Raw genomic sequence first — 17278 nt, forward strand, 5'->3', positions numbered from 1 at the left:
AGCCGCGGTCAACATTTAAATGAAATTATCTTCAAAAAGTAAATGTCATGAACCAATCTAACGTTTCAAATAAAGAACCGATGAGATTTTGCAAATTTTATGCGTTTTTTTTTTTAAAAAAGTTATCAAGCTCTTAAAAAATCACCCGATACATATCTTCGTGGAGCTACAGACAATTGCTTGCTCGCTACAGTGGCGTGTGTTTGGTCACAAAGTTGAAAACGAAGTTGGCGACAGTCAGTCAGTCAGTCAGCTAGTCAAAATGTCGCACATAACAAAAACAACAACAAATGCCACTTTCATGTCTACTTCTCACTTCCTGCACTGTCACTGCACTCCACTTACATTTATGATACCTTCCTTTCATTTCGCATAAACACGAGTTCCTTTTAGTCGCGCCAATTGTTGTTTGCTTTGCCAACAAACACACATTTATAGCCTAAGTTGTTGCCCACATTGTAGTAAAGTGTGTATTTCAGTGCCTTTCACAAATCCCCATATACATGCATTCATATGTACCAACCAAGAACATATGTATCACTTTATGGACAGACGGCATGTTGGCATCTCATCACCTGAAAACGCTGAGTATAGCAGATGAAGTGGCTGTGTTGCCTCAGCGTCTCATCGCCTCAACGCGCTTACTTTTTATCCAGTTTATGTTTGTTTACAGCACCAAGGATATGCTGGTGTGCTGCCGGTTGCTTGTTTAAGGTGCTGCGAGTCGCTCGAGTGTAGTCGCTTTTAGTAGCACCTATACACAAGTAGCTGAGTAGATACTCGAGTGTGCAAGTAGGACGTGTTGTGTGCGAATCTGGAGTAGACCGAGGTACTTGTGGCGCTGATGCGGCTCTGTGCTGAGTGCTCGAGCGAAAGGAGTGTTGGTGTTTGTTTTGAAGAATGTCACAAAGTGCTTAAGTGTGAATTGTAGTTGAGAATGCGTTTTTAGTACACATAGTAGAATATAGATGGTGTAAGACATCATAACTCACAATAAATATAATATTTTGCTTTCAATACTTCAATTTACATACATAGAAATAATCCAGCCAAAGGTCTTGAATATATCACGACTTATTATACCGGCCCTATAAAGTCTCTGGTACAATGAGCAAAAAATAGTAAAACTGTATTCATAATTTTAAATCTCTGAATTTATTTTTCTTCGAAATCTATGTCGTCACTCTCAAAGTAATCTCACTTGGCTCCAATACACTTGTGCCAGCGTTTTTCTACTTCTCAACAAACAATCAATTTCCGGAATAGCATTCTATGTACATAACAATTCAAGTTTATTGGCTTCAATTGACTCAAAATGCTTTCCCCGAAGCGGTCGTTTAAGTTTGCTAAATAGTCAGAAGTCACACAGACCTAAATCAGGCGAATACAGTGGCTGCGGCACGCCGCAAACTCACGAAGAATCAATGCAGTATGCAACGTCATTATCGTGGTATAAAAATCAAATCGGCCCATAATTCTGACCTCTCTTTACGAATAATTTCACGAAAACGACGCATAATAATCAAATAGTGCTCCCTATTGATAGTTTGGCTGGTCGGAAAGAATTCGAAATGCACCGCACCTTGATATTCGAAAAAATGGATCAACATAATTTTGTTTCTTGACCTGCTTTGACGTGAATTTTTCGGCTTTGGCTCAACTTTGGCACTACATTCGGCCCCTTGATCATTTGTTTCTGTGTCGTAAGCATATATCCAAAACTCATCGCCAGTAATAATAAGTTTCATGACATCCTGGTAGTTGGAACGTGTGTAAAACAAAGACGTTGACACGACGCGGTTTAGATCTGAGTCGATTTAGCAGTGACCGATTAGGCCAGTCTGTTTGCAAAATTATATACGCGACTTCATGTAATCTTTCAGAAGAACTCTTCAATAGATTTATACTGGCTCATGATCCTCAAAATGTTTAGTTACACCTTTGAGCCTTTGGCTATACACAAACAAGCTAACACCAGCTCCCTAAAAACCATTAAGAGCCAAGAGAACTTTTTAGAGTTTTTCCAAGCTTTCCTAACCAATTTTTTATATTTCAATTAATATAACCTATAAACCCACTATCATCACGGTTAAAGCAATCGTTAAAAGCAACGCTAGCAAATTGCATAGACCATAAAATCTGTTAACTTGCCAACATTTAACTTTCACTTAATCAATTTTCGTATTTACAAGCTTTGCTTGCCATCAAATTATCGCTCAACCTTTGCACCCACTCTGAACATGTAGCGACAGGCGTGCAACAACAACACTGCAGCGAACCACCTCAGACCCATATTTTTCCAACTATACAATTCGCCAGAAAGCGACTGGCTGAAATTGCATTTAATTTTCGTTAAATGGACTTTTGGCTATAAAAAAATAAAATTAGCCTCACAACGCTCACGCCAACAAGCGAAGCACACTTGTACAGCAACAACACGAACACGAAACTTGTAAAAGTAGGCGGTAAAAAATATGCAAACAAGTAGAGAATCAACTAGATGGCTTACTTGTGGCATGCAACACACGCTCCACAACTGTCAACTCGACTACGTAGGTATGAATACATCAATAACTAAGCAAGCTATGCAAGCCATGCAAGCCAAGGCAATAAAACTGAAAAATTCGCAACAACAAAAGAAAAGCACAGTTAAACCTCTCATTCAAGCTGCAAGTAAATTATGAATGCCGTGGTAGTTGCAAAACTACATAAGCACAACATTTATACCGCCAAACGGCACTTAAGCAAGACGGTTAAATGCTTTTTGTCCACCATTGCGGTCCCCTTTCCCCTTCTAAACCCTTGCTAAGTTATACAGCGATCGTCCAGACATTTGTGGCACATTGTTCGTTAGCTGCCAGGAATAGTGGAAAGTCGCTGCTTTAATCATGCAACATCTTGGTGCAACATGTGGGACGTATACTTGTTGCACTACACATTCATGCACAAATATTTCTTGCTAGAGGTAACATAAGATTGCTCTGTGTGTGCGCCGCCTGAACGTAACATATGTGTTAACGGCATTATTATAAGTGATAGTTTTTTGAGTAGGTGTTGAATGGTTGATAATAAGCGTAATTACCACGCCATTGATGCGCCGTGCGAAAAATGTTGCAAGTAGGTGTAGGTTAGGATGAAATAGTGGTGCTGCAGCAAAAGTGAGTTGTTTACAAAAGTTGCGCAGATGCTGACTCTACTAATAAAAACTATTAGCTGGAGTATGGAGGCACTTTCAAGTGTTAAGTGACTAAAAGTGTTGTGTTTTAACTACACAGAGAAGACTATTGCGCCTTAATTATTGCAGAGGTGTGAGCGATTATTATTTTTTCAAAGTATTGTAGGTTTTTTGTTTTCATGTAGACTTGACATTGTGGCTTATCACTTATAGAAGTGAATTTTGTTTAAAGTTGTGGATTTTTTTTCTTCTTTTTGTGCTTTCCTTTACTTATTAGAAGTAGCCCAGGCTGGAGTGCTAAAACTTTGACTATTTTTTCGGGGATAAGGAGTGATGAATTGAATTTAATTTCGTTTAGCTTTATTAAATACGTGTTTGAGCATACAAAATAGCAGTTACTTGAATAATTTACGGAATCACCTTTTTCAGAGGACCTCCACTAGCGACAGTGATTCTGGAAACTCATGCAACTTTCTAGTAAAAAAATTTTTAACTTTAGAGAGAATTTTCCTAAAATAACAAACTTGTACAGAAAGGATACAATTTTATACGGCTATTTTAGAAGAAAATTGTTTATAAAAAATTTGGAATAATTACAAAGACATAGTATGTAATTAAGCACACATTGCTACTGTTAAATTTTCACATACAGATTTAGTTTCGAGAAAAACGCACAAAAGGGCTTGCTACGGGCTAGCTACCACATAGCTGCTATACAAACTGACTTATCAAAATCGAGTCCTTGTATGAAAAACTTTTTTAATTGACAAGCTATTTTCATGAATATTTGCCAAGATAACAGTAGAATCTCTGAAGAAATTGTTGATATCGGACCAATTCAGCATATAAAGGGTAATCCATTTCGAAGTACCCCACTCTTTTAAAGAAAAAAGCACACAAAACTTCAAGTTTAATATTTTATTAATTTTTTTTTAAATTATCTCTTTCAAATGTTACCACGGCTACGTCTCAGCATTTCGACTGGTAACATGTGAATGACACGCGTGATGTTTTGCTTCAAGGCCTGAATCGAAGTGGGATTGTTTGCATAGACTTTAGACTTTAGATTTCCCCACAGGAAAAATGCTAACGGTGTGATATTCTATATCACGAGCTTCAATTTCAACCATCAAATAGTCGGTTATCATGGCACAATAACAGACGCTATTGACGGAATCATGTTTGAAGAAATATGGACCGATGATTTCACCGGCCCACGAAACAAAATCAATCATAAATATCTGCAGGTTGTGTTTTGTCTTAAATGAGGTAATTTAATTTGTTTACCAAATTCTGTTTGAGCCAAAAATGGGCTTCATCGCTGAGCAAAATTTGGCTCGAAAACATGGAAACTTCCAGGAACTTTTCAAGAGCCCGTTACAAGCAAAGCTGAATGTCTTTCTCGTTCCTTTTTCTTCGCAAAAAAGATAAAATATAATTAAGTAAAGAAAATTAAAACATTTTCAAAAAATGAGCTATTTTTCTTCTGAAAGTAATTTTTGACTTCAGAATATTTTTTGCTTCATGCAACTATGTTACTCAAAAATTAAAGTAAACTCTTCAAAATAAACATAAAATATTTAAGATCATTAAATAAAACTGTGTACAAAATGTCAAAACTGACATTGCAAAGTATTTTCAACAACAACAGCAACATCTCTTACTTCTTTTGTTAAAACATAAAAAACAGAAGCGGCGAGGATAGCATGCAACTAATATTTGCAACGCGAAAATAAAGCGAAGGACAAGTAGACAGTAGCGTATTAATTTTCAACAAGGAGCTGGAAAAAGTACATAGTCATAAAAACCAGTAAAAAAGTATGCTTCAAGACGTCAAATAGGAGCAGCTTTGTCATATAACGTCTTGTTAGAATATGAACATATGTATATATATAAATTAGTATATGTTTATGTACGTATTTGTATTTGTGCGAGCAAATCTTTGGCGTCAACGAGCCAAAACATCGCTCTTGGCATCTGAGTAGTCGCACAATTATATCACGTGCAAAAAGATTACTTTATTTGCGTTGAAAGCTGATTGTGACTGCTGTGTATGCAAACAATGCCACCCACAACAACAACACACAAACTTGGCATAAATACCAGCTAGAGCTTGCCACGATACCCGTCGCTTCCCTACTACTTCTAAACGCGCTCACACACCTCCACATCTTGCTAAGATGGCATTGACTTTGGCTGCCACACACACACAAATATACACAGAAACGTTATAGAAGAAGTCAAGCAGCAGCGAAGATGCCACAATAAAGTTGAAATGAAACAAAAGTAATTTTAAATTTTGCCGCAGACGCAAGCACACACACATACATAGACGACTAAGAAGTCAAAACCTGCTTACAACGCGGCGCGCCAACTTTACACTTCCGCTGCTCGTCTCGATTTCGTACAACGGCTTCCGCCACTCACACACACACACAGACACACACTTTGGCAGCGGCGCCCGTTAATAAGGGAAATCTAATATCGTTTTCGGCAAACAGTTCGCAATTTGCTTTTACTGTTTGTTATCCTTTTGCTTCATTGCGACAGCTGCGGCTATTTGTTGCGAGGAGCAACAGCTTGTCGTTTGCCACAACGTCTCGTTGAGTGTTTGTGTGCGTGTGTATGGGGTTATTTAATAAGACAAAACAAGAACTTAATTTGTTTATGCCTTTTTCTACTTTTTCGCTCGGCAATAAAAAGTTTAAATTGAAAGCAATTTTCGCCCTTTTTATTTCGAATTTTCTTCATTTATTCCCTGTGAAAGGTTTGGGTGATGAATGGGACTATGTATTGCCGTTTACGTTGTGCTATATGTAAAGTTTGTGTTTTTAATTTACGTCATGTTTAATTATAACTCTGAGCGAAGACATCTCCTCAAATTGAAAACAGATGGTTAGTGCTTCACTGGAACTCTAATTGTTGTTATTTGTATATAACACCCACCCGATAAAATTTTGAAAGCAAAATCAGCATTTGATAAAAATTTTTATTATCGGCTTTGGAACGTGTTTTGTTTATCAACCAGTACAAACATGACAATGCTTAATCCCATTTTCCATACACCTGTTATAAGCCTCGGTTTCGATAGCCTTTAGTGCTTATGACTTTTAATGGCTTCAATGAATCCTTGACGCGTTGCTAGAAGCTGATTTCCAGGACAAATTCATAGGTTTCTCTGGTCTCGTGCTTGGCCAGAATATCAGTAACAATTCTACTAGCATGTCATCACATATCACATGGTGAAAAATCCATGAAATTTCTGTCCACTGTTCCTATCGTTTACGACGATTTGCTTCAAGTGGATGACTCCAAACGGCTAAGTCATCAGGGTAGGCAAAGAAAGCGACGAGCAACACTTTAATTTTTGACGAATTGTACGTGGTTTTTCCGATTTCATTTCATTTCTTGAACGCCATTTTTTTTTTAGTTTGTTTGTCCTTATCGACGTCATATTCATAAACCCTTCTCTAATCACCCTTCTCTAGTTAGCTGATTGATATCCTCGTTAGAATGAAAGATGACATCATCGCCAACAAGGTAATGGAATGGACGGGACAAGGACTAAAGCGAGTAGGTTCGTATGGTGTTTACTACAGTGGTATGACCAAATGCCTTCTATGAGCGCTTGGAGAGCACCTATGAGAGTTGCCCCGCCAGGATTACAAAATCGTACATGGCGACTTGAACCCCAGGGTGGACAAGGAAGGAAACATCGCCAAATGGATTGAGGCTGATCGACTTCGCCGAGACCCGAAATATGATTATCTGTAATACAAAGCTGCCTCCGGATCGAAAACCACCAAGCAGATCGATCATGCTGTGATAGACGGAAGACACGTCTCCAGTGTTTTAGATGCGCGTACGCTCTGAGGTCCTAACATCGACTCGATATTGCGTCGAATACTTTCAAAGCTGGAGTGTTTTCATCCAAACGGACGACTTGGCCTAGCCAGCATAGCCGCTGTCTTTTAATACGCTGAACTATATCAAAGTCGTTGCATAACTCTTATAACTCATCGTTTCATCGACTGCGGTATTCGCTGTTCCCAATCTGCAAACTTCTGCAAAAATCTTCTCTCGAAAACTCGCAAGGTCAACTCATCAGTTGTTTTCATCGTTCAAGCCTCTGCACCATATAGCAGGACTTTTAGAGTTTTTTAGAGTTTGGTCATTGTTAGTCGAGAGAGTAAGTAAGTATCTGAAATTAAAAGATATTACTCTCAGCTAATTCGGTATACTATTTTGTTATCCATTAATTATTTGAATCGCTACTCTATAAGGTTTGGTGAACATATCGAAACAACTTCTTTGATACCAGGTTTTGAGCTGTCTCTAAATGACTGATGGATTGCCGCTAAGTTGACAGACAACTTCGACGTCAAGATCTATAAATAAACTGTACTAAACATTTCCTTAATAAAACACAAAGAACCGTATTACTCAATTATAACCTCGTCGTCATTTTCCCTGCCGCGAAATGCGCCACAAATCATTTAAAAATGTCTTTGACCCCGAACATGCGAACATGTAACGTCGGGTTTCGTTCAAAGCCACAAATCGTGGAATATTTTTGCGCTATGAAAGAAATGTCACCGCAATTTGCATGCGCTTGCGTATTTATGCGGCAAATGTGCATGCCAACGTGCAACGTTTCAATTTAATGAAGACGAAAGAAAGGTGCTGTTGGTTGTTGCCTCAGCAGAAAAAGCTTCTGAGTATACACCCGCACCATGACTCCCAGCCGAAAAGCAAAAACACTCGACTGCTTTTGTGTGCTCCTGATTCACTGAGCCGCGCTGCAATGGTTCGTTGCCTGCTAACTGCCACTTCGTGACGCACGCGTGTGTGTGTTGGCATTTTGTTGCATTTGCATTTAGCGACATTTCAACATTTCCGCACGTTTTCTATTTATGTGAAATTGCACAACTTCCATACCAGAAAGGGAAAATGCGAAAAAAAGAAGAGGATTTCAAATAGGCAGTGAAACAAAGAAGACGCCATCGTCTAAAGTAGCAGCCGTGCAATAGTGGCAACATTAGCACAAGAAGTAGGAAGGAACAGTAAAATATTTATGTGAATATGCAACATTACTTTTGACTTCCGTCAGCAGCAGCAGCTCAACTCCTTTCGGCGTTGCAACCAATTGCTGTTGCACAGGCATTCATCAATGTTGCTGGCACTATTTGCAGCCAACGCCAACGTCTGAGTGGAGTCCAAAAAGGCAACTCACTAAGTAATGATTCTGTCACATTTGTTTATGGCAACGCTTACTGCAGCGTCAAATAAAATAGCAGTAGACGTAGGCTCACACATATATACATACATGCAATTAAATAACACTACATTCATGCAAGTGCATATGTGGTGCATTATTTTATTTTATTTGCAGTGAGTGCAAAAAGTCTGCGCGTAAACAAATGCATCAGTTGGAGTCCTACAACAAGTGGCAACATAGTAGCGCACAACTAAACACCACACACTTGTATGTATACATTTTGCATTTCTGCTCATGTGTGCCGTTGTTACCCATTACCCATCAAACGCATTTTAAGTCGCTACTCGCGTATTGTTGCTGCATTCTCTCCTTTCCTCGTCTTCTTATTCGCCATAATTTAATGTCTTTAATGCTCATGTGGGAATTTTATTTTTTCAATCATTCACAGTTCAATATTTTAATGATGAGCAGTTACAGAGACGTGTTGGAGTTGCAATGTTGCTTGAATTTGTCGACGGAGACTTTGTTTGCTTGGTGCGATCTCTTGCCGACAAATGAAAAGCAGCTCTTTTCACGCACTTATTCATTCATTAAATGTACAGAAATGTTAAAAATATTTGTTTAATATTGCTTTCCCCTTTTTTTGAAGTAATATAGAATTCTCAAACAAATAATGAATTCGGTATAGTTCTCCTATAACTTTCATTTGTTATTCGTGGCTTACTTTGGTGCGCAAGTCGTAACCTTCAGAAAGTAAATTTCAAATTTTACGTATTTGGAAGTAATCAGAAAGGCCAGCTGAGTCGATGCAGCTATGATTTTGCATAATTGCTCTCTTTAGAATATAACCGATTGTTCAGATATTGGATTTCTAATTGTCTTTTTCTATTCATGAATATAAAATGCATATAAACGTATACACTTCCACAAATGAAACCGAAATCCATGGTTCATTTATATAAGGTTGTATCGGGAACCAAAAAATAAAAATTTGTCAAAAGTGTTTGAATCCATAATATCTAAATTAGCCATTTTATTTTGTATGGTTTTGTGGTTATGATAAAAATATATATATTTTTGTTAATTAATGTAAATAACAATAAATCATCAAAACGTTGAGAAAAAATTTACGAGCAAAACCAAAAACAGCTGATTTTGACATTATAGATGCAAACTCGTTTTTGCTAGAGAAAGCATGCTCGGTAGCGACACAACCTTTTAACGGCTGATCCAATTAAAGCTTCTTTCAGTAGCCGTTTTTAGACAGATCACGGGTGCGTCGTGTTAAACTGTCATGTTATTTTTGTTCAGCATTCTTTGGCATTTCATCATGGACAGACTTACGCCTGAACAATGTTTACAAATCGTTCAACTCTACTACGAAAATTTACTTGCTGTAACGGACGTGTTTCGCGCGCTTTGCTCAACTTATGGTCAACATAATCGGTCTACTGACATTCTATTCGCAACACCATCATTTTGAGACCCAGTATTAATTATTGGATAATACTCGACCGAATAGACCACGTTCCGCACGCGGTGATGAAAATATAGCAGCCGTAACTGAGAGTGTCCACGAAGATCGTGGAGAATCGATTCGGTGCCATTTGCAGCAACTCAGACTGACGTATGGAACGATTTGGTACGTTTTACGTCGAGATCATAAATTGAAAGCGTACAAAATACAGCCGCTCGACCTTCCTTCGCTCTATGGACTCTTTAAAAGTTCTAAGAAGATCCGATTTCATGTGATCTTGGCGATATTTGAATTCAATACGACAGCGCCACTTCCCACATATGGCATCAATCAAAGGATTTATTAAGAGATCACTTCAGTGAGCAAGATCGTGTGATATCACACCGTTAGCATTTTTCCTGTGGGGAAATCTAAAATATAAAGTCTATGCGGACAATCCCGCTTCGATTCAGGCCTTGAAGCAAAACATCACGCGTATCACTCGACAATTACCAGTCGAAATGTTCGAACGAGTCATCCAAAATTGCACCCTGAGACATATTCGTGGCCAGCATTTGAAAGAGATAATATTCAAAAATTTGATACCAAGGAATGTTCTTTCGAGTGATATTAAACATTCTCCATTAAATTTGAAGTTTGTGAGTTTTTTCTTTAAAAAGTAGTATAGCTTGAAATGAATCACTCTTTATATTGATCGCTTAGCGACGACTTAAAGCATATTTAACGGTTAAAAACAGTCCATCTCGATTTAGGGCAGAACTACGAGTCCTATGGAAGAAAAGTAAAAGCTGTAAAAGTTTTTTTCACATAACATCAAAAATTATAATAACCAAATTTTTGTTTTTAGTTTCATTTTCCGCAACTTTTTATTTATATATGTAAAGGCATTTGTATGAACTTAACTTTCAAGCTCCCAAATACACTGTATTTTTTCATTCTCATATTTGAATATTTAAGAGGGACCCTAATTCTCAATCAAAAATTTCATGTAAAATTTACAGTTTTTTTAAACATTAAATTTTTAACTTGGTGTTCTTTTAGTTATCTATTTCCAATTGATGTAAAAAAGATGCCATAGTATTTCATTTTCTCAAAAAAACAATAACAATATTTACATCAGCTTTGTTTTGATGACAGGTGGGTGAACAGGTGGGTGAACCTGTCATTTCGTAGTAGCTATAAACAAGAATCCGGTCTTTGTTTTAATATTTGAGAAAACTAGTCAACGCTTTCTTCACTTCACCCCATTTTCACTTTGCCAAATATACTCAACTCAAAATTTTAATGTTGATAATGCAATTTAAATTACCACTTCACCGGTTTGCGTCACAAATCTCACTTGTGACATCCACCCGCGGTTAATGCTCCTTTAATTCGTGCAAAAAAATAACTAAGCACCAACTATGTTAACGAATTTCGAGTTATTCTTGCAGCTGCCAGCGTGTTTTCCTGTTAAAACATTACCATTTTATTGCACACATAAGTACATTACAATAATAAATACCACGCGCTTATAATAATCCACACTTTTGCTTTGTCAAAGGCACGCGGTTTAAAAATTTCCAGCGCAATGACGCAAATGCAATGCTAAATCAATTAACCTCTTTAAAAGTATTGTACTAAGAGTTTTAATTTTTAACCCAAAATTATTTTAATTTGCAGCGCTCACACCCTTACAGCATATTTACCGCACACATACACACACACGTATGAACCTTTCGCGCTTTCGCTCCACAACTGTCGAACCCTTTTTTGCACACCGTTGTTGAACCTGACACATTCCCTTACTCAATAAACGCTTTAGTTATTGTCTTTGCTTGCGCGCGCCTCAGAACAAAAAGCCCGTCAATGCGGTATTAGGCAGCAGGTTTTCGCATTGCCGCTTCGTAAATTTACATAATTTCGTAATTTTTGCGCGAAACCGCATGCCAGCGTATAAGTATAAGTATTTTTACAGCTAATGAATGCATTCACACAGCGAAGTGCATGCAAATTGGCAGCACAAGTGGAGAGCAGCGCGCATCACATCGCACCGGAGCGCTGAGCCAGTAAAGCCACGCAACGCAAAGCAACACGAACTCACCGCGGTGAACTGTGAATTGAATTGTGATAAAATCGTCGTAAATTTTTAACTGTCAACGGGGTTGCGCTGGTGTTTGCCAAGCAACTCGCAACACATTACATAAGCGATTAAACGATAAGATGGGGTATGACACACAGATACATACATGCACGTAAAATTAGATTGTTGCACTGGAAGTTGGAAATATGCAATTACAAAGAATTTACGTGCAATCCGTTAAAGTTATTGCAAAGAAAGCTTACGCTTGCGCACCTTTATAAGTTTAAAATATCAAAATATTTATACAATATTGTGGTATTCATATGTAAAATACTTAATGTCAATATTATTTATTATTTTAAAACCTTTTAAATTTATGTTACACGCTACATTTGCGCAAAATCTTACATTTTAATTAATTTTTCTTGCAGACAAATACCCACCGCTTACTCCAAGGCCAATGGTGGCACTGCCATACCGCTGCCCGCCACTGTTATGGTGCAACGCCGCTGCCCACCGGACAAAGTACGACCACTGCCACCGACACCCAATCACACGCCATGTAAGTGAAGAAATTTTATCAATTTTATTGTAAAAGCGCTTAAGTCGAAATAAGGTATTTTGAATATCATCAGTACGTACTGTACACTGAATTATAGGTTTGGATCGGTTAGGTTAAACTGGTAAGCCAATAAGCTACGCATAGATCAGTTTTGGAACTTTGCGATACCAGATGGAGTTCACTTCCTAGTTCATACCCCATGGTATGATACACTGGAAAAAGGATGGAAGTAGTCATCCTTCAGGACGCCGCGAATTTTAACAGACTCTACGGCATCACTAACGATATCTCATCCACTATTTCCATCCGTTGGGAAATCAGATGCTTACTAAATTATAAAAACCGCGTAGTTTTTTAGCAGAATTTATTAAATTTGTTCAGAAGGGACAAAAAAGCATTTGGAGCACAAAAAACTTTAATTCTGCTTCCGAAATGTGCTAAAAATAAAAATTGTTCGCATTCTCGATGACTATCCTTTAAGTGCTCGTACATTTTCATCTAGAAGAACTTACAGAAGAGAGGCCAACTTCACTGAGACGAGGTATCGTTCCCATTATCTAATAGCTGGTCTGGGGTACCTTTCTATGTTAGCTCATCAGCTTTATAGTTACCTGCAATTTCACTGTAGCGTGGCCCTCATACCAGTCTTATCACAAAGTGGCTGGATACTGTCGATAACAAGGTTAGGCACTCCTTAAAGGGGAGCCTCCTTTAGAAGTTTCAAAGAATCTATTTTTTGAGGAGGGATATTAGAGGGAATAATTGATTAAAGCTGAACTCCTGAAAGCACGTTAGTGAGTTCAAAGCCGGTAACACCGTTCTGTTATCGGAGTGTATAGTTAGGTATGCAACAGTACGAGTACAAACCCCTTATTTCAACTCTTAATAGTAGAGAGTTCAAAACTATACATGTTCTGCAGAAACTGAGTTTTAACAAATTTTCACACAAATCTCAAGCCCCTAATCGTCATTACATAAGAGAATGGTTAATTTCAAACTCTCAAAATGTCTATAATTTGTGTTGGAAGCAACAAACCTAAACTATTACAACTTTCTTCAGCGGGCAATTAACCCGCTGATAATCACAGGGGTCATATCGACCTTAAGATAGAAAAGAAAAGCTTTACTCGATATATTTTCCTTTGTGAAATTCAGCATAAAAATTACAAACAGTTTAGGTTAAAATGTGGTATCCTCTATATCTCTAATAATCACTCGCTTTAAAATTTGAACTCACAGAGCTCTCTTAAATATGTTTAAAACAACTTCGTTCGGCTGAAGTTCATTTCAAATATTTGTTAGCTGCTCCACAAATTTTAATTAAAAATCCATTCAACATTTTTCAATAAAGTCACTACTCATACTGCCTGCTTTTACATATTATGTGTTTGGAGCCACATAAAAATCACCCCTAAAAACTGTGCCTTCGTTTCAACTGTTTTGGCCTGTGTCTGTTTGCACTTGAGCAACAGTATAGAAAAAGGAAATCCTTTCAAGCTTCCATTTGTGGCATAAAAATAAAAAATTAAATCCCGTTTAACAAGCTGATAACCCACCGTTACTGTATTTCTCTAGAGATTCAAGCCTAGGTTAATAGAAATGTGCATCTTAAGAGCAGAACACCAATGTGCAAATGTATGTGTATCTGTAAATAATAATACAATACACGTATGATGCAAGTGTGGATGAGTGTGAGGCGACCAAAAACGACATGAAAATTGACCGAGATTTCTCTTTGACAAACAGTGGCGTGGCTACACCGCAATAAGGACAATAGTACTTCCAGTCGAAAACCATGATGAGTAGGGTGCAAGTGAATGGATACGTGAGTAAATGGGTGTATGAGTAAATGAGCGTAACAGCGTGGGTGTAGGGGAGCTTGAGCAGTGAGTGTTACGGTAGCCATAGATAAAAGGGTAAAAATAGCCAGTCAAAGTGCTTGAAGCATGGATGTGGGCTGATATATTTATATATTGTATATAAATAACTCGCAGCAAATACCATCAAGTGAAGGGAGTTATGTTATGGTGTTAAGTACAGTAAATGCGTAAAAATTGGTCTAAGCTTGGTGGCGCTGTAACGCACCTCATACCTAACACCCTTTCCAATTAATGCTTATAATAAATGACACACATGGGGATTTTTAAATTTGGGCTTGATAATGATAGGATTTACGAGCTTGTGATGGCCTTTTTATGATACTGATGACGTTGTTGTGGTTGTAAGGGCTGTGGTATAGTTATGTTGCACCAAAATTTGTCAACGACTTTAATAATAATATATGTTTTTTTGGGTGCGATTTTTCTGCTGTTTGCATCGATGTGGCTAAACTAGTAACCCCCTGAAAGCCTTTTAATCTGCGAAAATTGGTAGAAAAAGTCCACGAAAGCTTTATATTTCAAAGAGTGTGGAATATTATAAGGAAGCGGAAGCTTGAAGCTGCTTAACTGATTTTTTCTTATTCACATTTATGAAACAAGTATTTGATATGTTTTGAGAATTTGTCTTATGAAGAACTAAAATAATAGCAATAGCATTGAAAGTATGTTGCAACATAAATATAACGAAATGAATAACCATAAAACCTTCAGAGGAACTTTGTGAAGTCAAAAATATGCGAAACTCATATCAGTTCCATTAAAATGAGATATTTTGAGCTTAAAGGAATATTTTTGAAATAAATCTAAAGATATAGCATACAACTTTTTCAGATATTTGATAAAGCTTCTGCTCCATATGAAGGTTAAATTTTGAAAGTATCTGGCAAATACAAGGTTTAACCCGCCACCGAATGGAATTATATGAACAATCTTGTATGACCATATGAAAATAAGAGGTAGTTCAAATACCCGCGAGCACTCTTCACGGTTTCTGCTATCTTATTGAACCCAATTTTAGAAGTTTCTCTTCAAGGTTATAACTGAATCTGAGCAATAGTCGGAGTTATGAGGGGTTGAAGTAAATTTTTTTACTGCACATCATTAACATGAACCTGTGATAACACGATACAATGCCGATTGCGTTCAAATCCTGGTGGAACTAAGCGAATACACCAATAAATGAAGAAAAAATGGAAAAGCGAAATTCAAACAAAATTTTGCTTCTAATATTATATGTATATTAAAAATTCAACTAAAATGATTTCTAGATATTGTAAATTTCCATAGAATTTTAATTACAAAATAATAGAGAATGGAAGTCTTTTGAATTCATATACAATTTCACTCGATAGAGATCGCTGCTATCAAGTCAGGAAGTTGTTTCCAATGCATGCTTTCTTCCTCAAATACAAAACTTCTGAAAGCAGTGATCACATGACAGTGAAAACTGGTATTTGTCAAACTGCAAAGTGTTCATAAATAATTTCGTGCTTATCGCTTCATCAAGCTGTGATTTTGATTTATGCTTGTCACTAATTTGTTACACTCGCATGCGATTTGTGGCTTCTTTTTTATATCTGAGTGATCGACGCACCCTTCACAAAGAAATGAAACGAATTCCTTTGCTGTTCCTAAGGGAAGTGCACATGATCACACACTTACACAAACACTTATGCACAATCACTTGTATTCATACATATATAAATACACTCTCTTATATACTCGTTTGCTTAAATGCATTGCGTAGACGCGTGTTTCGAAAATTAATTAACGCATATCTACAAGCTGTTGTCCGCCCGACAGTTGTTACGCTTCAGCGGCAGTGAAAAAAATTCCTTACGCCTTTACAAGTGAACGCTATACTTGTACTTGCCTGGGTCCTGCTGGCATAAATCACTTTTCCATGCAAATCGCTTGCTTCCACCATGAGCGGCGCGGTCTTTGCAATCACATGCGTCTAATTTAAATTAATGTCCACTCGTTTCCCATGTATAAGACTACTACAAGACTCTACGAAACTCCCGTAGTAAAAGCGGAAAAGAAATATGGGAGATGACAAAAAGTTGTTTAAAGGGTGTTGACAATACGCGGTGGCAAGTGTCGTAAATTAAAGTTGAAGTTTACATATGACAAAAGTTGTTCAGATTGTTTATTGTTGTAAGTCGTGGAAGAAATTTGAGTTCGAAAAATTAAAAACGGAAAGAAATTGTTTAAATATTTTTTTTTGGTTCTAGAAGGAAAAATTAAATATTTATATGAAAAGTTCTGTCACATCCCCCAATTTCTTCAAATATTATAACGAAACGCTGCTGACCACAAAATGAAAAAAAAAAAAATAAATCTTCATAGAAATTACCTTTATAATTATTATATTATATATTATACTTTGAGCTCCTTTTGAGAAATATGTTTCTTCGCTTCAAAAACTGACAGTATTTTGGTTGCTTCGACTTTTCGAGCTTATATCCTTTAACACTCCACGTTAAGACCAGGTTATTGTGACCGTAATGTACTCATGGCCAATTTTGTAAAACTTAACGATACTCTGTCTATTTTGGTAGAAAGATCCAATAGTTAAAAAAAATACAAATTTATTGTTTCCTTATATTTACAGCCATACCCGGTTTAGGAAAAAGTGGCGTTGACTTTAATAGCGGGCGACCGAGTAGTCCACCAACAACTAATCATACCATACAAAGTCTGAAAACTGGCAATAACAATGGGTGAGTCAATATTTTACTTATCTTTGCTAAAGTAATAAAAATAAATTGAGTTAAAGTTAAACACTAAAACTCAAAAAATATATTTAAACATTTGAATGAAAAAATAATTTGTGAAAATTATAAAATTATACTATAAATGACTAATTAATAAACAATTTACAATTTACTACACCTCCATTCA

At 37.0% G+C, this 17278-nt stretch overlaps 1 protein-coding gene across 4 annotated transcripts in view; it reads left to right on the forward strand.

The window, feature by feature from the left end:
• The window catches only part of LOC108967868 (protein sickie), a 369021-nt gene that overhangs the window by 208259 nt on the left and 143484 nt on the right, over positions 1-17278 (forward strand). For 3 of the 4 annotated variants that reach the window (XM_018931510.1, XM_018931508.1, XM_018931505.1), the window contains 2 exons: positions 12364-12494; positions 16989-17097. In XM_018931510.1, the coding sequence (XP_018787055.1) occupies positions 12364-12494; positions 16989-17097 (240 nt within the window). Of the gene's footprint in view, positions 1-11875; positions 12078-12363; positions 12495-16988; positions 17098-17278 lie in introns of those variants that run through there. The other variant, XM_018931507.1, reaches the window with a different exon arrangement.

This window comes from Bactrocera latifrons, unplaced genomic scaffold (assembly GCF_001853355.1).
Source record: "Bactrocera latifrons isolate USDA-ARS-PBARC rearing strain unplaced genomic scaffold, ASM185335v1 scaffold_2, whole genome shotgun sequence".
Lineage (NCBI taxonomy): Eukaryota > Metazoa > Arthropoda > Insecta > Diptera > Tephritidae > Bactrocera > Bactrocera latifrons.